The sequence below is a fragment of the Carcharhinus amblyrhynchos genome, chromosome 12, assembly GCF_965287045.1.
Source record: "Carcharhinus amblyrhynchos chromosome 12, sCarAmb.v2.hapA, whole genome shotgun sequence".
NCBI lineage: Eukaryota > Metazoa > Chordata > Chondrichthyes > Carcharhiniformes > Carcharhinidae > Carcharhinus > Carcharhinus amblyrhynchos.
The window spans coordinates 45248581-45274669 of record NC_137335.1 but is presented as its reverse complement, the minus strand read 5'-3'; the positions used below and the strand labels follow the sequence as shown (position 1 = coordinate 45274669).

The 26089-nt window shown below is 42.8% G+C and overlaps 1 protein-coding gene across 1 annotated transcript in view; it reads right to left on the bottom strand.

The window, feature by feature from the left end:
- nrxn1a (neurexin 1a) overlaps window positions 1-26089 on the bottom strand; it is a 1747513-nt gene that overhangs the window by 1295998 nt on the left and 425426 nt on the right. Inside the window, exon 5 of the mRNA XM_080200471.1 lies at window positions 7843-7872. Coding sequence (XP_080056597.1) covers window positions 7843-7872 — 30 coding nt within the window. The remainder of the gene's footprint in view (window positions 1-7842; window positions 7873-26089) is intronic.

The following is a 26089-nucleotide window of genomic DNA, read 5'->3' as shown; positions in this document are numbered from 1 at the left end:
ATTATGGGTAAGCCTAGTAGGTAGAGATGTTCGGCGCAACTTGTGGGCCGAAGGGCCTGTTTGTGCTGTAGTTTTTCTATGTTCTATGTTCTAATATCGGGGCGCCAGAGCAATGGCTCCCAAAAATCAGCAGCTGGCTTCACATGTGTGATTAAGCTCTGTGTCTCCCCCTGGCGAGAATCACATGACAGCCCAATTTTTGCACAGAATGCCAAAAATTTGTGTCCTTACCTCACTGAAAAAAGCAGTGCAAAAACCAACCTATTCAACACTTCACATTTTTGGGCAAAATTTCACCCATGGACTATATTGGAAGACTGGTTTAGAATCAACTCAAATTTCCGAACTCATCAACTAGAGTTTATGTCATTTTGACAGCGGTGTACAGAATCCATAGACCATTTCATCAGCAGATTCTGAGAAAAGGGCTGTGACACTTCAAACACAGAGCAAGCAGGCAAAATTGTTGAATTGATGATTACCTCCACCCATCAAAGAATCCCAGAATGATTTGCTAAATAAGCCCAAAATGTGTTATATTGAATATGTACATAAGAACATAAGAAATAGGAGCAGGAGTAGGCCATCTAGCCCTTCGAGCCTGCCCCGCCATTCAATAAGATCATGGCTGATCTGTCGTGGCTCAGTTCCACATTCCCGCCCTCTCCCCATAACCCTTAATCCCCTCTCTTATCAAAAACCCATCAACCCGCGTCTTAAATATATTTAGCGAGGTAGCCTCCACCACTTGAATGGGCAGGGAATTCCGGAGATTCACCACCCTTTGAGTGAAGAAGTTCCTCCTCAACTCCGTTCTAAACCGCCCCCCCTTTATCTTGAGGCTATGCCCCCTAGTCCTACTATCCTTTCTGAGCAGGAAGAGTCTCTCCACCTCTATCCTATCCATCCCATTCATCATCTTATACGTCTCAATGAGATCTCCCCTCATTCTTCTAAACTCTAACGAGTACAAGCCTAGTTTATTCAGCCTCTCCTCATAGCTCAACCCCTCAACTCCGGCATCAGCCTAGTAAACCTCCTCTGCACTCCCTCCAAGGCCGAAATATCCTTGCGTAAGTATGGCGCCCAAAACTGCACACAGTACTCCAGCTGCGGCCTCACCAATGCCCTATACAGCCGCAGCAAGACCTCCCTACTTTTATATTCAATCCCCCTCGCTATGAAGGCCAGCATCCCATTCGCCTTCCTGACCACCTGCTGCACCTGCAAGTTGGGTTTTTGTGGCTCATGCACAAGGACCCCAAGGTCCCTCTGCACTGTCGCCTGCTGCAGTTTTTCGCCACGTAAGTAATAATCCTTCTTACCATTACTCCTACCAAAGTGGACCACCTCGCACTTGCCAACATTAAATTCCATTTGCCATTTCCTGGCCCATTCGCCCAGCCTATCTAGGTCCTTCTGTAGACTCTGCACACGCTCCACACAATTTGCCGTTCCACCAATCTTGGTGTCATCAGCAAATTTCGACACCCTACACTCGGTTCCCTCCTCCAGATCATCTATATAAATGGTAAATAGCTGAGGCCCCAGCACCGACCCCTGGGGCACTCCACTAGTCACCATCCGCCAATCCGAATAGCACCCATTGACCCCCACTCTCTGCCTCCTATTTGACAACCAATCCTCTATCCACGCTAACACCATACCCCCAACTCCATGTCCCCAGACCTTCTGCAATAACCTCGTGTGAGGTACCTTGTCAAACGCCTTCTGAAAATCAAGAAAGACCACATCCACCGGCTCTCCTCTATCCACCGCTCTAGACGCATCCTCTTAGAACTCCAGTAAATTTGTCAGACACGACTTCCCTTTAACGAAACCGTGCTGCGTCTGCTCTATCAAGCAATTCTTCTCAAGATGCCTCGCTATTTCCTCCTTGATGACGGATTCTAACATTTTACCTACAACAGACATTAAACTAACCGGCCTATAATTCCCTGCCTTTTGCCTGGCACCCTTCTTAAACAACGGCGTAACATTAGCCGTTTTCCAATCTTCCGGCACTTCCCCGGAATCCAGCGATGTCTGGAAAATAACCACCAAGGCATCCACTATCACCTCCGCCATTTCTTTCAGAACCCTCGGATGCATTCCATCCGGTCCTGGCGACTTGTCCACAATCAGCCCCTCCTGTCTGTCGAGCACCTCCTCCATAGTAACAGTAATGTCATTAAGACCCTCCAGTCCTACCACCTTTCCATCTCTAACACCCGGCAAATTATTCACGTCCTCCTCCGTGAAGACAGAAACAAAAAAGTTATTCAAGACCTCAGCCATATCCCCATCCCCTACCATTAAGTCCCCCTTCTCATCCTCTAAGGGACCAACGTTCACCCTAGCCAGCCTCTTCCTTTTTATATATTTATAAAAACTCTTGCTATCCTTTTTTATATTAAGCGCTAGCCCAGCTTCATAGTTTCTCCTACCCTTCTTTATCAACTTCTTTGTCAATCTTTGTTGACATTTAAACCTCTCCCAATCCTCTTCTCGCCCACTACTCTTAGCTACTCTAAACGCTTCCGCTTTTAATTTAACACTTTCCTTCACCTCCTTCGTTATCCACGGCTTATTACCTCTCCTCCTACTGTCCTTTTTGACCATCGGAATAAATTTCCGCTGAGCACCAAGAAAGATCTCCTTAAAGATCCTCCACTGCTCCTCAGCAGACCTACCTTCCAACGCGCTCCCCCAGTCCACATTCGCCAATTCTTCTCTCATCCTACCGTACTCCCCTCTGTTCAAACAAAGGACGCGTGTCCGGGAACCCACTTTCTCCTCCTCCAGCTGCACCAGAATCTCCACCATACAATGATCACTCTCCCCAAGAGGATCCTCCACCGCAAGGTCCCTAATTCTACCTGCCTCATTACATAACACCAGATCCAAGATAGCTCGCTCCCTCGTCGGCTCCAACACACACTGTTCCAGGAAACTATCCCGGCAGCATTCCAAGAACTCCTCCTCAAGCCCACCGCGTCCAACATGGGTCAACCAATCTATATGTAGATTGAAATCCCCCATAACTACTCAAGAATGGGTGTAAGTACGAAGCGATCCTTGCTGACCACCCAAGCACAACCACAATTGTTGCCACACTCACTTGGATGCCTTAACATAGCAAAATATGTGGAAGGTACAACTTCTGAAAGTGCCAAGGAAATGCTCAGCTGTTATTCAATTCTACGTGGCATGTGGCAGAAAGGGCCATTTGCAGTGGCAGTGCACTACAGCAAAGACTGCTGCAGCTAGAAAGAACCATGTATTGATCCAAACAAACTGGTACCTTCAAGCAATGAGAATAACCACCCGGTATCTGCATGGGTAGAAATTTTGAAGATATCAGCAGCAAAGCTACAAGAGCTGTGTTTTGCACACAGACCAAAATAAAACTGAGACAGGATCACATGATGTATTTCTCTTCTTGTGATGGCATGCTGAAATCATTTAAAGGCATACTACAACAAACACCACTAAAATGGTCTTATGCAAAGCTCCCTCTAAACAGACCAGCTGAACAACAAACCAACAACTTTGGCCAGCTTACACACAAGTTGATGCCTTTAACTTATTGTGTGTTTGTGGCTACATAAAAACTAAAAGGGGCCATGTACTTGAATCACCTGCTTGCTCCAAAAAGAAATATAGGATATGTTGATCTTTTTCCAGATATACACCACTAATTATTTGTTGCTATTACTTGAATCAAATTCATATATTCAATTAACCACTTATTACTCAGATAATTTAAGATTGAAATGAGAATGTTGACATTTTTGTGTCAGTGTTCAGCCTACATGTTAAGTATTTGCAGCCCAAGTTTCCACAGGCAGGAGGAAGGAGATTTTTCAACTGTTTACATATTTTCTTCACTTATTCTTCAGGAGTTACAGTTGAAGATAAGTTCAATAGCCAATGAAATTTTGTGTCAGTATGCTCAGGCACAGAATAAAGCTTTTTCCATTCTGCCTCTGCAACCTGGCATAGATCAGAATCTGAGTGTCCTGAAAGTTAGATTGGTGGTGTGCAGTACCTCCGCTTGTAGGCAGAATAGTGATCTACATGCAAACATGCGGTGACTAATTAGATATTGCTGGATAAGGTGCTCACCCATAATGCATGGGGGCAAGCAGGAAATCAACAACACTGTTATTAACTCATTGGAGACCTGGCACCATACTTAAAGCAAACACAGACAGGCATTCATCTTCTACAATCCAGCAGTATCAGTCTGGCTGTTGTGTCTGGACACTTCAAGACTACAACTGTTGCTGAACATTTCATCCAGTCACCTCTTCCTCCCCTACACACCCAACCAGATAACCAGAGCTGCTGTTATCACAGCCATTACCGGGGTGATGTCTCGGAACACTCACCGTAGGTGACAAGTGGCCCTATCATTTAGCAATGCCTATCTCCAGATTCTCCTCCAGCCCATCCATGAGTACTGGAAGATTCTGTTTCCAAATGATGGCAGCAGGTGGCATTCTCTCTATCTCAATCAGCAATGCCCCCATCAGCCTTGCAAAACCAGCAAGTGCCAGCACCTGCCTCTCTCCCTCCCTCAGTTAGCTGTGCCTTGACCCCCTTGCATAGCTACTACCTAAACTCATTGCATCAATGCTTCCTCTCCTGTGGCACAACATGAAAGAAAGGCAATTACTGCCCAGATCAAATCCACCAACATTACTTCCCCACCTGTGACATGCCATCTTTAACCAGTCATGAATCTGAAGGCATGTGTTTCTCATTTGCTGCAGTGTAAAATTGCAAAATTACCATATCATCTGGAACAATGGTGTTTCAATGAGTATACATGGCATGCTAACGCAATATAAATAGGTTCTTCCTGCTTGCTGTTGGACAGCTTGACATGCCTTCCATCCACCACAATCTTAATTTCCAACTTTCACCTGCTGTTGGGAAGCTTACATTTCACCTTCCACACAACCAAATGCACCTGTCTGGCTCTTTTCCTGTTGGTAAGAAAACAACATTCTGTCCTTAATTTGAACAGGACACAACCGACTTTCAATTGCCAGTATGAATTGTTCCACTTTCCTCGTCACTTTTATGGAGTATTTCAGTGCATGGTTACTAATATGGTCCCAGCTACTGAGCAAAGTCAGCTCATTTCAAATTGGTTGTGGAGTGAAAATACCTTCATACCCTAAAGCCAAACTAAGTCTGAACTCACAATCGACAAGAAGTAAAATTGTGAATACCACTGCCCGGGCGGAAAAGCAGGGAAGCAGATAGCTCACACTGCAGAACCTGCTAAATGTCCTTCCATTGATTTCAAAATTAGGCAGGTGCCACAACTGCAAGTGAGCTGTTCATACAGGTAAGCACACAAGCAACAAAATATAAAAACTGTCCTCAATAGATCTAATTTTCCCCTTCCTCACTTGCTAACATTGTACAAAAAAAAGTGCAATGCAGTGGATAATTCAACTTCAACTTCTTCTGTCACGTTTCTGCAGGATCGGCAGTGAGTTTTAACCCACCTTTATGTCAGATTAAAGACTGAAGTATTCAACCTTAATGACCCATTCCTGTGGGAATCCTGCTGGTCACCATTTTAACTATTCACAGCACTGGAGGGATTGAGTCACCAGCCAGTCACAGGTGGAAGCCTTGTTCATTTCTGGCAAGTCGAGATCCCATTGCAACAATGATACTCAGATTGCATTTTAACTTGGTGCTGAAAAGTAGAATCTGCAACAGCTTTCCCATCAAGTAAAAGCAGATTCACCCTGACAGGAAAAATTGTGGCCAGCCATTGACCCCCTGTAAATTCCCCATGTCTGTACTCTGGGATTGTGAGTCAATTTTGGACTCAATTTTGCACCTGCGACTTGGCGAGAGTTAAAACTGACCTTTTCATATCTGCATCTTACTCAACCTGAAGAGAATGCAGAAATATCAATTTCAAGCAATTTAATGTGAGGTCTTTACAAAACATTTTGTTTTTGATGCATGTCCAAGATAAACTGTCACATAAAATTCTGGCATGACTGGTTTCAGGACTACACTTGAGGTGTTATCTTCCTTACGAAACAGTCTAATATTTTAAAGATATATCTTCACATTTGATTCTTTCTGGACAACAGAAAAAAATATGGTTTTGCTGCTTGTTCCAGAACACAGTTGGTAGTTTACACCCTGTAATGGAGAATACACGAAGTTCCATTTAGAGGCAGGCAACATAGGACAGCCACAAGTAACTTTATTGCTAAGTTATTTTTATTGTTATTTTTATTGTTATTGTTATTTTTCAGGCATAAGGTTTCTTTATCTAATACTTGGCAGCACCCTATTACCAGTTCCCTGGCAAGACTGCAGGGACACCTCGATTCTACTTGAGGTGCTGATAGCATCCCAGCTGAGAAAAAACAACACAAACTATGGATTCATAAAATCCATATGAATTAAAAATTAAAATTTATCAGAGAATGTTTAATAGTCCTACTTCACCTGCTGTGAAAATCAAAACTGTTCTGGCTCTCCAATGACCTTCAACTATTCTTTTGAGTTGCTGATGAATTAAGTGCCCAGAATACACACAGACCTCCTCCTTTCTACAGCTAGTATTATGCTCCCAAGATGTCTTCTTTATTTTAATTCAGCCCAAAGGCAAATTCCTGGATGCGGGTGTTACTCATGGTTAGCAGATACATGATCAACCCTGGAGTGTGTGAACTCCCCGGACCACCTCAAGTCTCACAATCAGTTGTATTTTCATCACTTCTTGGCCTTTTGGCTAAGATCAAGCGTGGTATCAACATGCTGTACTTAGTTGGAGTCATTAGATTACATTTTAGCTTCACTTGAATCAATTTTTAAAAGCAGCATCTCGGTCTTTTGGCTAAGATGCAAATAAGATCAAGGCTTGGAGGCGGTGCAATGCCTACTCCAATCAGCTTGGATCATGTAGATCAAGCCCAAGAAAGTAAGTGAGAGCCCTGTCTTGTCAGCTTGGATCGGTAACGTCTCATTTGTTGAGACTCTGAATTGGACTTGATTTGATTGATTTGGATTTTAAAAAATCATTTATATTTTCATTAAATATATTTAATTCAACTTGAATTTATAAATATGAAAGTTCAAAAATATTCTAATTTTTTTCTAACATGATTCAAAATAAACATGAAGAACTAAATACTCATGCTGTTACTTCCACAATAATAGTCAGACCAGCTCTAATTATCTTGATTGTTAAAAATTCCCTATTAGTGTTTTAATTATTTTAACGCAGATGCAATATTTTGCTATTGTGTAATACAAAAATGAATTATTTTCCATGATATAACATTTTGACATGAATAGTATTTATCCTGTTTTACCATTTTGCCCACAACAGCCCTAAAAATTCAGTATAATTTTAGTACGATGCACCATTCACATTTAAAAGAATATATTCCACATAAAAAAGCTTGTTTAACTTGTAGCAAGCACACATGAAAGTTAATTTTAGACTGTCCCATTTCATACATTTGTTAAATTAATAAAATGTTAACCAGCAATATCATTTAAACATTCAAATGGTTTAAAACATATTCTCAGGATCATTTGCAGAAAAAAGTTATTTAAATTCATCAAAATGAAATTCTCTTCCTCCTTCCCATTGGAACATTTAAAAGGTATAAACGATGCATAACTTTAAATAACTACTTTCAGATCCCAACATGAAGTGCAATCAAACAACAATTAACAGCCTTGAATTTAAGAAGCAGAAGAATAAAAACAATTTACTTATCAGAGAAACATTACTATTAAAGAAATTTCAAATACAAGGAAAGAAATCTGAAACAGATAACTTACCAGTCCTGTAGATGTTGCTAGAGATAACTCCTTGGGAATGAAGAAAATCTTGACTAGTTAATCCTTGCTAAATTTTCAGTGTATTATAACAGTCTGATACTCAAAATGAACAATTGCTTTAAGAAGGGATTATGGATTTTAATTGAAAGAGTATTATGGATTTCAAGCACTTAACACTGGAAGCATTTCTCTAATGTGTTTTCCCTACCAGGTTTAATTGAAGTTTCTAAAATTTTGAAGTATTTTGATAGTCTATTCCTGCTCAGCCTATTTCCCTGGTCAGTGAAAAGAGATCTTCACTATACGATTGTTAAAGAGAATGAGAAAAGAGGTTGGTGAGAAATTTATTTACCATAGGGAGTGCTAAGGTAGTCAAGATTGCAAATTTTAAGAGAAAAAATTTATTAAACATTCAAACCAGAAAAATATACTGGGCTAACAGGTGAGAATTGAGCAGTGAATGTAGTTTGGGCTGTAACAGTACAAAGTAAGAGTGGACATGATGGATCAAATACTCTCCTTCTGTACTGTAACCCTCTATGCTTTTAATTCATAATTTCAGCATTTTTTTAAAAATTCAGTTCAGCAAATATTTCATTATAACACACTGCAACTTCAGTGCTTCTGCAAGAAATGTATCTGTGTCAATAAAGCAGAAATTTTTGTGTCAAATTACCAGCCAGTCTCCAGAACTGATTTCCTACAATTTCCATACCTTTTTTTTATTTTGACACAAAATGTGACAATATTAAACATGTGAATACATATATTATTATTGCCAATTTCCAACTTCAATCAGAACTGCTTTATTGTGCACAGCTATTGGGTATTCGTAGACATGCATGCTACCCATTCGTAGACATGCAGGGTAGAATAGGTGTAGGGTGATGCGGCGGCACGGGCTCGTTGGGCCGAAGGGCCTGTTTCCTGTGCTGGGTTGTTCTTTGTTCTTTATTTTAGTTATAGCTTCTCAGTAATTTGTTTCAAGCATTTCTTTAACTGATAACTTCTTGTTAAAAATAAACCTTGCATTAAAAAATCAATAATTTTGAAAAGAAGATCTACATTCAGAGAAAAGACAAGCACATTGTTCTATGCCATTCTTAAACAGATGATTTTCCAACTTCTTATTCATTGTTGTTTTCTCTTTTATGGATAGATAGTTAAAACAGTCGAGAACAGAGTCAATACCTGAAGGGGGAGGTGAGGTGGTGAAGTACATCCAGTGCATTTTTAAAACCAATGTTCTGTCAGCAAAATGTTTCTTTGAGTTTAATCAGCAAAATTCAAGAAATTATCCAATACTCATGTAATTCAATTCTGTTAGAGCAAGAGAGTGGATAAAATAGTAACAGAATCATCAAACTCCTACAATGCAGAAGGAGGCCATTCAACCTATCGAGCTTGCACAGACAACAATCCCATCCACATTCTATCCCCACAACCCCATGCATTTACCATGCCAATCCCTTTGACATTAAGGGGCAATTTAACATGGCCAGTCAACCTACCCACACATCTTTGGAGTGTGGAAGAAAACCAGGGCACTCAGAGGAAACCCATGCAGACACGGGGAGAATGTGCAAACTCCACACAGCCACCTGAGTCCGGAATTGAACTCGGGCCGCAGATGCTGTGAGGCAGCAGAGCTAACCACAGTGCTACCCCCTTAACACATCCGGTGGCATCTGTGAGAAAGAAAGAGTTAACAAAAGGTCATTGACCTAACATGCATTAGCCACTGGATGATACAAGGCACAGCATATTCAACAAAGGGTGGAATTCTCCCAATTCTCCCATCTGCGACTAATTCCATAATGGCCGGAGGCAGGATGGGTGGGGGGGGGAGGGGGTGGCGGTGGCACTAGTAACATGGCATGGTTCCTTCTGCAGAGGCTAGTTGGAAACCAGACTTGAGATTATTAATTATGCACCTGGGGATTTGATAGTGTATTTCATGATGGGGCAAGTATGATGATGTAAGCCTATTATTAGATCTGGATACCATATTGAAAAGGCACCCAGTAACACTGACCCACTACTGAAGAAAGAAAATGGGGCTCCAGAAACACTGAAGATGGACTGATGGACTTCCTGATGAAATTGAATCTGGAAGATCCAACTGCAGCTGCCACACTGTCACCCCAACATCTCCCCTGGTGTTCCAGGGTCACTGGCAGCCTCCATTCAACACTAAACATAGCCCCAGACTTTATTCAGGTCAGTGCTGACTTCTGCATGCTACATTGCTCCAGCATATTCTGCACGGGCGTGTTTTCCTACTTCCTTGGTGTTGAGTTGAAAGTGGGGAGATATTCTGGTTGAGCCTTCATCTGCATCCAATTAGCGGAATGCAAATCAGTTCTATGCTAGCTCCAGCATGTTTTCTGATCCATCATGTCAAGCACTAGTGCAAGATCCCCTGGGAAATTCACGCCATGTGAAACCAATTTCTGAATTCCTGCTGAATTCTTCCCCAATCACCCCACCTACCATTGAACTCACTGGGGGGACCATTGGAGAATTCTACCCCAAGTGTGTGTCTCTTCTTATTTCCTTCATCTCCATTGAGGGCAGGCATGCCCATCATAGTTCAGAGGGATGCTACCAGCATATAAACTGTGCTGGTCTGCATGTGGAAACTTACAATGCCCCTCCATTGCTTGCAGGAGAAGCAGAACTATAACAGTAAGGAGGGGTTAAAGAATAACCATTGAACACCTATCATTAAGAACACTGACACTTGTAAGAGGATGCCCTAAAATTGGCTGAATCAGAAGGTGATCAGGTCATCACAGATGGCGAAACTAAAGTGCCAACTCAAGAGGATGAGGAGATCTTCAGCTCCTGCATCTACTACTGAACATATGGAGATTCACAGTAAAATGAATGGGAGGAGAAGATATGAAGCACTGATTCCTAACTGTTTGTGTTCCCTCACGCAGGTCTTGGCACACCAGGAAAATGGGTAGCCTCTAAGATCAGGGACCTGCAGTCAACCACCTCTGAAAAGAAGTTCTCAGAGGATACAGCATCAGCTTGTACATCTTCCGCCAGCAGATACACTCCTGCCACTTGTCTGTGTTCATGATTAGATTCAGGGTCATATTTGTAAACACATCACAGATGTGCCTGAGTAGGCCACTGAGAGTCAGAGGACCATACAAAGCCAGGCCAGTGTTGACTCCAATCCTGATGTGGGGCATCAGGTTTCAGTCACACTGAGCCTGCTGCAGCTGCAGTGGAAGATGAGGAAACATCTGGTGGAGCTTCCAAAGAATATGTGGAATAGTGTGCGGATGATGGAGGAGTACTTACAGGCTATGAGTGCTACCATGTCTCAGGTGTATGTGCATGGCTTACTCTAACAGGAGGTCAGTGACCATATGGAGAGCCAGATGCAGCAGACAAGTCAGTGGAGATGTGCACAGACATGCATAATAAAGCTGGAGCTTAACATAGCAATGGCAAGGTGAGAAGAGTGAATGTGTTGCCTGAAATCTCCATCAGGTTCTTTTCCATTTCAGGTAAGCAACAAAGAGAGCAGGAACACCTGGCTTCCATATCTGGAAGTGTGGACAGCAGCTCCTAAGCCCCCGTTTGCCAATGACCCTAGCACTTCAGTATTGTGACAGACGGGGGTGGGGGAGCCCTACAGGAAGCCGGGGCCATTCATGCCACAGGCAGCCCTAGATTGGCCATCAAAATCATCCCAAGCAATGAGCAGGACCAGTCAGCAACTTATAACCATTCCACCTACAAGCACAGAAGTGGCAGGATTGTGGCAACAGGCTTTGAAGATGGAACAGTAGTCTGTTGTTGGGTTCACAGGAGCAGTGAGAATAGATTGTCCAGTTCAGCAATGGCATTGCCTCCCCACTCCTCTATCAAAGGTGAATAAAAGACAACTATACTATGCACTAAATGGCAAACAAAGCATGTAAATGAGAATAAACTACCTTATTAACAAGGTTAATTTTCTTCCTGCTACCTTGTAACCGCAGCATCACTTTGGAAGTTTCCTGCTGCTGGTAGCATCTGGAACCAACAACACTCCATCGGAATTCCAGGCCTGCATGCCTCTTTCCTAATTCTCCAGCCCCCTATGTCCTCTCCCTTGCTCCCAGCTCCTAGCCCACTCGCAAGGGCCCACTAAGTATTGAGCATGTCAGGCACATGCATCTGGAACAAACAGTGAATGTCTTTAGGACATCAAATGACTTGCTTGATGTTTGCTTGAGTCGTTCTATGGCATGCATTGTACCTTTCCTCAAACACAATGCAAGGGTTCCTCACAGGTATGGGTAACCATGTCTTCACTGCACAACATATGTCCCTGAAGACATGTGAAGGGGAGGAGGAGGCATGGAACAATTGTGGAACCTGGGACTGTCAAAGTATCGAGGTGTTGTGACTGCTCTCAGAGAACTAGGCACACAGCTGCAGGTGTGCTTTGGCAGTCATAGACTAATTGAGCATTGATGGACAATGAAGGCTGCTAGCTGATCCTTGGGAGCCTCAATGGCTACATGGGTGTAACCAATGTCATTTTGCACTGAGGAACCCAACACAAGCCCTGAAGGCCATGTGCCTCCCTGCCTGGCTGTCAGGCTTGGCCCATTAGTGCATATAGTCACCAGCCCTCTTGATAAGATGTTGGACATGTACTTGAAGGAGTGATGAGCTGTTGTCTTGGTGACACCGTTCATATCTCAGTGGATCTCCGCAAAATGCAGAAATGTAAATATTGAGCACTACTGTGATTTTCAGGACCACCACCAAACCACCGGGTGGCACAGTGGTTAGCACTGCTATCTCACAGCGCCAAGGACTCGGGTTCAGTTCTGGCCTCAGATCACTGTCTATGTGGAGTTTGCACATTCCCCCTGTGTCTGTGTGGTTTCCTCTGGGTGCTCCAGTTTCCTCCCATTGTCCAAAGATGTGCAGGTTAGGTTAATTAGCCATGCTAAATTGCCACTTAGTGTCAGGGTAAATGCGTGGGGTTACAGGAATAGGGCCTGGGAGGAATTGTTATTGGTGCAGACACGATGGGCCAAATGGCCTCTTTCTGCACATAGGGATTCTATGATACTATGGATCACAAATCATTCTTGTGATAGTCTTCCTTGACAGCCTGCAGTCTTTTTGTGATACTGTTACTCCAACATGTACAGGTAGTTTAGGTGAGTTGGTAAACTCTTAGCAGTTTTTGGGCCCTTTTAAATGTGACCTCTTGCTGCAAATTCCCTATGCTCCCTTTGATAGCTGGTCCTTTTGCTGCAGTGGTGCCTCCAGAGCCAACTATTCCCTCCTTCTGCATTTTTCCTTTTCACACTCCAGGAAGACTGGATGCAATGAATCAAATGGCTGGTGGTCTCTCTCTCTCTCATCCTGTCCTTGCCACTCCCATTTGACCCTGTGGCAAAGACCCACAGCATGCCTCAACCAGAAGCTACCACCATGATCTACTCCCACAGCTCCTGTGTGCATAAGGCAGACTACTGTCTCTCTCTAAGAGGCCTGCTGCCAAATTCCAGCAGTGGTCTCCTCTCCCCTTTCTTCTGTCAAATGTCAAAGATGAATAATAGGCAATTAAACTATGACTGACTTTCATTAGTGAGCCTGAGGCACCACCTCAGTGCTGCTAGATTTAAGTAGTGTGACATTAAGACATTAAGTGTGTGATCCCTTTGTGCCTCTCATTACATTCCAAACCTTGCACTAAATCGCAAAAGACAGCATGTAAACTATCCTGTCAACAAGCTTAATTGTCTTCCCGCCACATTATATCAATGCCATCTTGGCGGTTTCCCACTGCTAATTGAATGCAGAACAAACAGCATGTCATCGGGGTTCCAGTGCAGCACATCGGGACGGCATAGTGGTACAGTGGTTAGCACTACTGCCTCACAGCACCAGAGGCCCGAGTTCAATTCCGGCCTTGGTGACTGTGTGGAATTTGCTCATTCTCCCTGTTTTCAGTGTGGGTTTCCTCCAAGTGCTCCGGTTTCCTCCCACAATCCAAAGATGTGAGGGTTAGGTGGACTAGCCAAGGTAAATTGCTCGTCATGTCCCAAGATGTGTAGGTTAGGGGGATTAGCTGGGTAATTATGTCAGTTTATGAGGATAGGGCCTGGGTAACATAAAAAAGTGGGTTGGTGCAGACTTGATGAACTGAATGGCCTCCTTCTGCATGGAGATAGCTGGTTATGGAGGAGAAAAGTAATTTGGGTGTTCATGTGCACTGAGTACTAAAAAAAAGATACAAAAAAAATCAAAGAAAAAGTCTTCATTCATAAGAAACTGAAACACAGTGCTAAGAAAGTTATGATTCACTTGTATGGAGTCTTCATCATGACCCAACTGGTATATTAATTTAGGGATTCTATCACCTCCCAATTCTCCAACTACCTTTCTTGCCACAAAAGCTTTCAGTTGAGAAACTGGAAACCATCAAAACTAATTCATCAATGAGTATGTAATCGTTCTTTGACTTTGGTTAAAATCTAGGGATTATTTCACTGCCAAGAATCTCAGGTTGTTTTATTAGCGAAAGTAAACAGTCAGAATAATGTAACACAATATGTAATAATAATGTAACACAAATATATTATTCCTCAACTAGCCTATCATAACGTGATCAGCAATAAAAGATAGGCAGTGCAGCTTTTTTGTGCGGGAGTAGGAGGTTATGAAGTAATGTACGCAAACCAAATGAATGGAGAAAAATTCTAATAAATGAATCAACATTTGGAAGTTTGAGGTGATCTACTTTGGAGCCAACAAAGATAAATTGGAACATTTTCTCAATGGCAAGTGAAAAGTTATAGAGGAGAAAAGTAATTTGTGTGTTCATGTGCACTGAGTACTAAAAAATAACACAGATACAAAAAAAATCAAAGACAAAGTCTTTACTCATAAGAAACTGAAACACAGTGCTAAGGAAGTTGTGATTCACTTGTATGGAGTCTTCATCATGACCCAACTGGTATATTACATTTAGTTTCACACACCACATACTAGAAAAGGTGCATGGACTGAGGGACTGTGCTGGCTTACCAGAATGATACTGGGATTAAAGCATTCACAATATGGCAATTTTGCACAAACATGGCTTGTATTTCATTGAATCTAGAAGACTGAGAGGTAATCTAATTTTGGCCTTTAAAATGGTAAAAAGATTTGATAGGGCAAATAGTGAGTAATTACTTCCTTTGTTGTGGGAATCCAGAATAAGGAATTATATATGAGAACAGGGCAGCACAGTGGCACAGTGCTTAGCACGGCTCTAAGGACCTGGGTTCAATTCTAGCCTTAGGAGACTATACATATGAAGTTTGCACATATCCTCCCTGCGCCTGTGTGAGTTTCCTCTGGGTGCTTTGGTTTTTCTCCCACAGTCCAAAGATATGCAGGTTAAGTGCCAGGTTAAATTGCCCCTGAGTGTCCTGAGGCATGTAGGTTAGAATAATTAGCTATGGTATATGTGTGGCGTTGCGGGGATAGGGCAGGGGAGAGGGCCTGGGTAAGATACTTTGTCAGAGAGCCGGTGGAGATTAGATAGTCCAAATAGCCTTCTTCGGCACTATAGAGATTCAATGATATTTTTACCACTCGGAGCTGCAACAAATGGTATTGGAAATCGGGAAATCATTTGATGTCAATTGAAATTCAATTTTTAAGATCAATACATTTTTGTCATGTAAGTGTATCAGTGGATCTGGTGCAAAGACAGGATATTGAATTGAGGTAAAGATCAACCGTGATTGGAAGTATGTGGCTGAATAGTTTACTCCCGTTCCTAACCACAAAGTATGGACTGCATGCATGTCTTAAAACAGCAACAAACTGTCCCAGGAAATAATCTCTGATCACCAGCATCCTACGGTTGATAAAGTGTTCCACAGTCTTTTAGAGTCTGAAGGACCGCTTTCCCTATCCTCAACACTCTCTTGGAAGGGAAAAGCGGGTGCAGATAATATAGAAATTACTGTATATTTTTTCTATAAGTTAAAGAAAATCAGAGTTTCAAATATAACTTCGGAAATCTGCATCTCTAGGAGGGCTGTGTGACCGGTACATATGATATGCTTCATGACAGCTGTCACAAATGAAACTTGTTTTTTAATTTTAAGCTTATCAAACTATATGTATTAATTGAGATATCATGTTTGTTATTAGATACTGTTAAAACCATAGGAATACATTTTAAGGTTCAGCACTCTTGGAGCAGAGCTTCTGATACATTGGGCTTTCAGGTACAGAACCAGATTCATTCAGTCAGTGGCCCACCTGGTTTCACAACCATTAGAATTAATGGACAGAAAATCTATCATGCATTTTATTTACATGTCCCTATTTCTGATAATGCACTCCTGTTCTACGGAGCTCTTACTCATAAGGTTTAGCCTAATGTCCACAAAAGATTTAACAACCTAGTATGTCTTGATTCATTTTCATTGTTTTTAAGTGCTGGCCTGTTTCAGGATCTAATTTGCTTCCTTTTTATGCTTCTATACATTATTAAATAAACATAACCAAATAGTTATTTCCTGGATGTTGTTTCCCTGATGTGCTATGTTCTAGCTTGCGTAAGAGGCAAGAGAATACATGGGCACACACCTATCCCCTTGTTAACAACACACCAACAAAATAATTATTAAACTTGGGCATGCTTATCTATACAAAGTATGTATTAAATACAGATTTTGAATGATCGGAGATCAACACTTCTTACTGAAACAATCTTTCAGCCACAAACAGCAGATAAAATGAGTGAGCGTGTTTGGAGTGGGGGTGTGGAGGTGTTCATGATATTGGTGGTAAGGGGCTGGGGCAAAAGTCCAAACTGTAACTTAAGTTTTTGGCTGGAAATTAAATCATAGAATTCAAACAGTGCAGAAGGAGTTCATTTGGCCCATCGAGCCTGCACCAATCACAATCCCATGTGGCCCATATCCCTGTAACTCCACATATATACCCTGCTAGTCCCCCTGACACCAAGAGGAAATTTTGCATAGCCAACCCAACTAACCTGCACATCTTTGGACTGTGGAAGGAAACCACAGCAACTGGAGGAAAGTTATGCAGACACAGGGAGAAGGTGCAAACTCCACACATAGCAAACTTCATTTTCACTATGATGTAATCAATGTGGGTATTAAGCATCTTGTTGCATTGCTTGGTTTAATGACTGCATAGCAAAACAGATTATAATTCGGCTCCGCTTTCATGTCCACATAATTGCCCTTATTTAAGTTTAAAAACGTAGTCATTGGGATCGGTCTTATTTACTCATCACACCAGTTGTGGCATGGCAAGTCAGTAAGATAAGGCATGAAAAATAGGAATCACGCATAGTGTCTCACCTCCAATGATGTTACCAGCCCTGTTCTACTGGCAAAATCAGCCTCGCACCCAGGAAGGATATGAAGCTGATTTAAATATGCATTAAGTAATTTAAATTTAGTGATTTAATCGCCCAGACTCACTTGTCCTTGTCTGTTTGCTGATGGAGGTCGTCACTGGCAAGAATCATGTATCCATCTGCAACCTGACTTGCGGTGGGATGGGAGGCCACTGAATCCCAGCCGGGTGGTCGAGGCAGTGCCAGTCTGGCACCCTGGCATTGTCAGCCTGGCACTGCCTACTGGGCACTCTGGTACTGCCACCAGGCACGAGGCAGTGCCAAGGTGTGGGCCTGAGTGCAAGGGGTGGGGTTTGAAGCAGCAGGGCCTCTAGGGGTAGACTCATTATGGGTTGGGGCCATGAAAGTGTGTAGAATCATGATGGGGGCGGGGCCACTATGGGGTCCGGGGCCATGATGGGAAGGCAAGGGAGTTCTCTAGAAGGGGGAGGGAAAGGGGGTTACTCTGCATTGGGAATGGGGATTGGCTGGACTGATCGTGGGAGGGGGGCAGTGATGTTTGAGGTGGGGTGGAGCTGAGTGACGGCTCTTCAGTGCACCGTGTACACACTGTACACGGTGCCCTGGGAGATCAGCACATCTGTGATATGATGCCCCTGCTGTTCAGCAGCAGGCTTCTTGGCATGAATAGGCTCCACTCACTTCCCTCGCTGGCAAGAATCATTTCTGGGCTCATACTTTTTTGAACTTCTGTATGATTGCGATTGGAAGCTTGCCCAAAAAATTGAGACAATTTTTTCCTGTTTTCCACTCATTCGGCATTTAAAAGTTTTTTTGTGAGATCACTCCTCTGTTCCTCAAACTGAATATAAAATTCAATCATATTATGGTTGCTGCTACCTAGGGGTCCCTGCACTATGGGATCATTAATTACTCCCTTCTCATTACATAATAGCAGGTCTAGTATAGCCTGCTCTCCAGTTGGTTCTAGAACATGCTGTTCAAAAAAACTGTCCCGGAAATAATGAACTCCTCATCTCGGCTCGCTTTGCCGTCTGACTTTTATGGTCTATATGTACATTAAAATATCCCATGATTATTATTATGTCTTTCTGACAAACTCCAATTTTTTTTTTCCTTTATGCTTTACCCTATCATGTGGTTCTGTTAGGAGGCCACAAATATCTTGCATTTACCATTTCTAACCTCCACCTAAACCACTTCCATATCCTGGTTTCCGGAACTAATGTCCCCCCTCTGTGCTAGTACTTTAATTAACTAACAAAGCCACCCCTCTACTTTTTCTTTATTTTCTGTCCTTCTAAATATCCTGTGCTCTTCATTATTCAGGTCCCAATGCATATCGTCCTGCAGCCATGCCACCGTAATAGTTATCAAACCAAACTTATTTATTTCCATGTCCGCTGAATTAATATGTTTTGTTTTGAATGCTATTTGCATTCAGATGCAGAGTTTTTGGTTTAATCCTTTCTTTTCATATCATCTAGCGTCATCTGTTCATTTACTGTTAATGTTGTACATTCTATTCCTTCAGGTCATGGTCTGTTTTTCATTCCCTGTCATAATACCATTCTCTTTTATCTTGCTTCTACATTTTGATTTATCACATCTTCCCAAATTTGATCCCTTGTCCTCACATTTTAGTTTAAAACTCTCTCTACTTCCCTTCTTATGTGGTTCACAAGGTCACCACTTCTAGCAAGGTTCAGGTGCAGACAATCCCAACAGTACAGCTCCCACTTCTCCCAATGCCCCATGAACCAGAACGCACTTCTCCCACACCAGTTTTTGAGCCATGCATTCATCTGTCTAATCTCATTTGTCCTTTGCCAAATTGCATGTGACTCAGGTAATAATGCATAAGTTCTGCTTCTTTATTTGCTGCCTAGGTCATCATATTGACGATGTAGAACCTCCCTGTTTGACCTGCCTGTGTTGTTGGTACCTACACAGACCGCAACAACTGGGTCCTCCCCCTCCTACTGTAAGTTACTCTCCAACCTTAAGCAGTTGTCCTGAACCCTGGCACCGGGCAGACAACACAGCCATCTAAAGCTCTTTGCTGAACAGAACAGTGCCAATGTCTCCATCTGTACTATCCCCTCCTACCACCACATTCATTTTTGCTTCCCCCTGCACTCCCAGTCCCCTGTCAAATGTTCCATGTTGTCATGGCCTGTTGGATTATGCACCCTGAAGCCAAACAAGGTGAGAAAACCTTGTTATCAGATCTGCTAAGATTTTCCAGCATTTTCTGTTTTTTTTTAAGATTCCAGCATCTGCAGTCACTTGCTTTTATGAAAGAACCTCAAAGCTGTTGGACAACTGTAAAGGCTGAGACTTCTGTATGCCAGCTCTCTGAGTCCTCTTACCTATCTCACTCCAGTCATATTCTCCTGTCCCTGACCACTGAGCAAATCAGAAGACCCTGACCTAACAGGTGTGACTGCATCCTGGTAACAAGATAATTTTCCCTCCCTGATGTGTCACAGAATCTGTAGTTCAGCCTCCAGCTCTGAGCTGAAGCTGCTCAAACTTCAAACATTACCGTAGACATGTTTACCCTGGATCACGCTGGCGTCCAGGGGTTTCCACATGTTGCAGCTGTGAGACTTGATTTCCCATTCCTAATGTGTTTGAATTAAGTATTTTGTAAAATTTTCTACTTTAATTTTGATTTTTATTTATTTTATCAACCTTACCACAATGAGCCTAACTTTACTAACAATTTGCGCCCTTTTTCAGGCATGAAATCGTGGTAAAGTCGGGTGTGAGGCCTTTATCGTGATCTGCACCCAAATCTGAGCAGATCGCAACCTTACCCAGACCCGCGAATGGCAGGGATCCGCTTCACGCCCAAATTGGGCACAACGAAATGACAATTTAAATGCATTTGAATGCATTTAAATCGAATTAATGAACTGCCCAACCAACTCTATCAGCATTTCCCCCTTTACCACCATGTTCACCGATCCGGAACCGCGCCGTAAAGGACCTGCTAAATAAAAGTCTGAGTTGGGTGATCCAGCCTCTGAACATAAGAACATAAGAAATAGGAGCAGGAGTAGGCCATCCAGCCCTTCGAGCCTGCCCCGCCATTCAATAAGATCATGGCTGATCTGAAGAGCACCTTCATTGTTTCCAACGGCTCTCTGACTCAGATCAGTGGTAGGGGTGGGGGTGGAGGTGAGTCAGACCATTCTCCAGTGGAGGGGGAAGGAAGGGCGTGAGGTCAGATTGTTGTCTGGTTGGCAGGGGGAGGGGAGTGAGGTCAGATCATTGTCTGGTTGGGGGGGGAGGGGAGTGAGGTCAGATTATTGTCTGGTTGGGGGGAGGGAGGCGGGTCAGATGGATCTCTGGTCGGGGGGCAGATTACTCTCTGGTGTGGGGGCAGATGGATCTCTTGGAAATTGTAATTTGCCTTTTGTCACTTGAAGCTATCATATATACAAGTACCAGTAGAGGGAGTCTAAGAGAAAAATATGGATCCATGTTTAACAATACATGTAGCAGTTTTGCTTCTTTTGGAAGTGGCTTAATCTTAGTGTTTCTTCACATTAACCCAGATAAAGGTAAGTTTGACATTTTTCTGGGGTCAGGTGGATTGGGTAAAGATGGTGAACAGGACTGGTGGAAAGAAGAAATGCCTGGTGTGGCCTCCAAAGCCATAAGGATCCCCTTGCCTGGCCATCAGGTTTTACCTGGTGCACTGGACATTTGGCACCAGCCATATCGCCACAGGCAAAAATCCAGAGGTGGTAGGAGGAGAACCCTATGATCATTAATTGTCCATTTAAGGACCTCAACTGGCCCATGAGTGGGCTACCTGATGCCTTCTTTGCCCTGGTAAAAACTGCAGCACGAGCAGGTGCCAAGAACAGCACTGAGGGCATGTTGATCAATTTTGCGGTCCCAACACCACCAATCCTTCTCTTCTGAACACCAGTGTCATCATGTGCTTGCTATTCTGCCTAGGAGAACTGTAAAATTCCAGCCACGGTTCCAGGTTCAAGTTCCATTACAGAATTTGACCACAAAAAAAAATCAAGACTGACAGCCCGGTGAAGGGAGTTCTGCACTATGGGATGAGACAATATCCAGACCCCATCTAACTATTCTGGTAGAGGTAAAAGATTCCCAACTGGTATTATTTCAAAGAAGCACAAGGATGTCATCTCCAATGATCTGGCCCATATTTATCCCTCAATCAATCACTCAACGAAACAAATTTTACTGCTACTTATCACACTGCTATTGGTGGGAGTTTGTTGTGCATGAATTGGCAGTTACATTTCCTTCATTACAGCAGTGGCAAACTTTAAAAAACACTTAGTTAGCTGTAAAATAAGTTAAAATGTTTGGAGGTTGTGAAATTAAAGACTTTCTTTATCTGTGCCCAGGCATGAACAATAGACGTGATCCCTATATATCTCCTAAATCTGACAGTTATACAGAAATCAGACTGCAGTGTTAATTGTTGCCTGATTAATCATGAGTGCAATTAAATCTAAATCTTCTGATGTAATGTATCATTTTATGTAGCCTTAAGTAGGGAGGGAGAGGAGAGAACTGATGGCCACTTGAAAAAACGTACCAATCCAGTTTTCCAGCAGGATGTACAAGATTTACAATTCTATTAGCCAAAGAGTTTTCACAAAATATACCTTACAAGAATGCTGATGACCGAAATGATGTACCAATTCATTTGGAAAGGAAAGATAGGCTATGAAGCTAAACTAGCACTAAACATAAAAAAGGACAGTAAAAGTTTTTACAAATATATAACGAAGAGAAGGCTGGCTAGAGTGAATGTTGGACCCTTAGAGGATGAGGGGGGGGGATTTAGCGGTGGGAGATGAGGAAATGGCTGAGGCTTTAAGTAAGTTTTTTGCCTTGGTCTTCGCGGAGGAGGACAAGAATAGTTTGCCGTATCTTAAAGATAGAAGGATTGTAGGAGTTGAGGGTCTGAATGTGATTACTGTCACTAGAGAGGTAGTGCTTGATAGACTAATGGGACTGAAGGTGGACAAGTCCCCAGGACTGGATGGAATGCATTCCAGGGTTCTGAAAGAAATGACAGAGGTGATAGTGGATGCCTTAGTAATTATTTACCAAAATTCGCTAGATTCTGGGGAAGTGCCGGAAGATTGGAAAACGACTAGTGTTACACCGCTGTTTAAAAAAGGTGGCAGACAAAAGGCAGGGAATTATAGGCCCGTTAGTTTAATGTCTGTAGTTGGAAAAATGCTGGAATCCGTCATCAAAGAAGGAATAGCGAGGCATCTAGAAAAGAATGGCATGATAGAGCAGACACAGCATGGATTCGTTAAGGGGAAGTCGTGCTTGACAAATTTATTGGATTTCTATGAGGATGTGACTTGTGCGGTAGACAGAGGGGAACCAGTGGATGTGGTGTTTTTGGATTTCCAAAAGGCGTTTGATAAGGTGCCTCATAATAGGTTGCTACAGAAGGTTAGGGTGCACGGAGTTGGGGTTAAGGTGTTAGCCTGGATAGAGGATTGGCTGTCTAATAGGAAGCAGAGAGTTGGTATCAATGGGTGCTATTCTGATTGGCGGTTGGTGACTAATGGAGTGCCGTAGGGATCGGTGCTGGGGCCTCAGCTATTTACCATTTATATAGGCAATCTGGAGGAGGGGGCTGAGTGTAGGGTGATGAAATTTGCTGATGACTCGAAGATGAGTGGAAAAGCAAATTGCGTGGAGGGTGTGGAAAGTCTGCAGAGGGATCTGGATAGGCTAAGCGAGTGGGCGAGGACCTGGCAGATGGAGTATAATGTTGGCAAGTGGGAGGTTATCCACTTTGGCAGGAATAATAGTAGGAGGGATTATTATTTAAAAGGTGAAAAGCTGCAGCATGCTACGGTGCAGAGGGACCTGGGGGTCCTTGTGCAAAAACCCAGTCTGCAGGTGCAGCAGGTGATCAAGAAGGCAAATGGAATGTTGGCCTTTATAGCGAGGGGGTTAGAATATAAAAGTAGGGAAGTCTTGCTGCAACTGTACAGGGTACTGGTGAGGCCGCAGCTGGAGTACTGTGTGCAGTTTTGGTCGCCGCGCTTGTGGAAGGATATATTGGCCTTGGAGGGAGTGCAGAGGAGGTTCACTAGCTGATACCGGAGATGAGGGGCTTGGACTATGAAGAGAGACTAAATAGACTGGGTCTGTACTCGTTGGAGTTTAGAAGGATGAGGGGGAATCTTATAGAGACTTATAAGACAATGAAGGGGATGGATAGGGTCGAGGTAGAGAGATTCTTCCTGCTTAGAAAGGATAGCAGGACTCGAGGACACAGCCTCAAGACGGGGGGGGCGTGGGGCAGTTTAGATCGGAGTTGAGGAGGAACTTCTTCACTCAAAGGGTGGTGAATCTCTGGAATTCTCTGCCCATTGAAGTGGTGGAGGCTACCTCGCTAAATATATTTAAGTCACGGGTAGATAGGCTTTTGATAGACAAGGGAATTAAGGGTTATGGGGAGAGAGTGGGAAAGTGGAACTGATCCACTTCAGATCAGCCATGATCTTATTGAATGGCAGGGCAGGCTCGAAGGGCTAGATGGCCTAATCCCGCTCCTATTTCTTATGTTCTTAATTCATGTATCAGTAAATCTCTTTCACTATCCTAGTTGCTTTAATAATGTTTCTTTAATATACATTGGAATAGCCACAACATGATTTTAGGCCCAGATAATCGAGTTCATTTCCAGCTACTGGGATTCTCTGATAATCCATAGAGAATTTGCTGCCACTAGCCACCATGAAATATATTGTGGAAAGAGAGAAAAATCCCATTCTATATTTCAGAAACACTTATTCTTTATCCCCAAAGTCTCAGTAGAACATTCCTATTACAGTTTTATTTCCACCCAAGGGCTTCTGTAAACTTTACAGGATCTTGTAGGATTCCTTCACTTCTTTTAGGACCAAATCAAGGTACATCACAGGTTTAACGAATTCACTTTACTTCTCTTCTGCATTCCACAATGCACCAAAATATGCTATTTCTTGGAGTATTCCATTAGTTTCCAGCTCAGTGACCTTCCAATTCTCCTTGAGCACCTCATAATTATGGACAGCCAGCTCAAACATAGACCTCACTGCACTCATGTTGAGTGAGAATAGCAGAAACATTCCTGATTTTGTATAGTCCTTTTCTTCAGGTTTACAGTTTCTGGAGGAATCTCTCTTTGCTTCTCAAAGCTGTTTTCAGATTCCAACTACATGCTTCTGTGAGAAATCACACAGAGAAGACACAAAGAGAAATGCAAAACCAGAAGATACCTCTTTGCAATCTGTCCTCACAGCAATGTGGCACACATGATATTTCACAAATATAGATTTAAACCTTTGATCTTGAAAGTATCTGGATACTTTACGAACTTCTCTTGCTGACATATTGCTTTCAAACCTTTAATCTGGGCTCCACATGAATAAGTCAAACCCCTTGTGAAGATGACAGGAAACATCCTATCTCTACCAAGGCATAAACTCAAACTTGTTCTTTAATGTTTTCCCATTACTAACTCTGACATTAAATAAACATAGGTCATCCTTTGATTGCAATTACTTTAGGTTTATTTACCATCCTCCCACCAGGTGTTTCCAATATCTTACATTTACACATAAATCTCACTAAATGTTAGGCTCTTAAACATATGAATCACAAAAAAACAGTTGAAAAAAAGATAGCATTACCACAGTGGTATTTGCAATCAATCCAAAATCTAATTACTATTGTTTATCCTAAAAGAGTTGCACTCACTGAATCAAATATTACAACAAACATCAATAAAGAGTGAGTGCATTGTACCTAACTGAAGTATAAAGCCACCAAGATGTCAACCATTGCTAACTGCCAAAATCAGCCAATCCTCAACGAATTATAAACAGCACAAGGATCCCCCATTCAGAACATGTTCTCATGGCATGTTTTTGATTTATCCTCGTTGGTAAATTAGGAATGTTCCTAATGGTAGAACTGCTACCATTTATGCTTTAGGTTCTTATGTTCTGACCCTCCAACGTTGTTGCCTTTCCCCAACACAACCACCCAATTCTCCCGACACACTGAACCTTTCAATCACTACCTCACCCAGCTCGCTGCTTCACCACATCCCCCCCACCCTTCCCCCTCTCCACCCCGCTTGCTCTTTCTTTTGGCTTCATCTTTCCCAACCCTTACTTGCACCATCTCTTTGCTCCCTGCCCCCCTGCTCATCACCTCCCATTTCCTGCTTGCTTCTTTCTTTCCTGACCTCCCCTCCTTGTCGCTTCATTGGTATACTCACCCCTTCCCATTCACAGCTCCTCTCATTCCTTCATTTTGCTAACTCTCTCCCAAGCACCACAGTAAAGATTCAAGAGAAGAAAGTGACAACTTAGAGGGAGAGGGTAGGTCGGGTCAGGAGTGAAGCAGCAAGCAGGGAGATCAGGGAGGAGAGCAGTGAGAGGGAGGGTTCAGGTGGGAAGTGGCAAGTGGGAGTGTCCAGAAGTGAAATGGTGAGCAAAAAATTCAAGGAGTGAAGCAACTAGCGGGAGCGGAAGCAAAGTAGCAAGCAAGAGCACTGGGGAGAGAAGTGAGAGCGACATGTCAAGAGGTCACATTTGAGATGGAAGTGGCAAAGTAGAGAATCAGGAGAGGAAGTAATCTGGTGGTAATTCAAAAGAGTTAGCACTAAAACATTTCAACAACTCATAAATTATTCAGAGTTTGTGGGAGGATTTTGGACCAGGGAGGTTCAAAGCAGCCAACAGATTTTTAATGTAAAAAATCAGGTCAGCAATATGGCACATCCTTAATACATGTTTTCTTACGAGAAAGTGATTTGTGTTCAGCTCTTTTTTA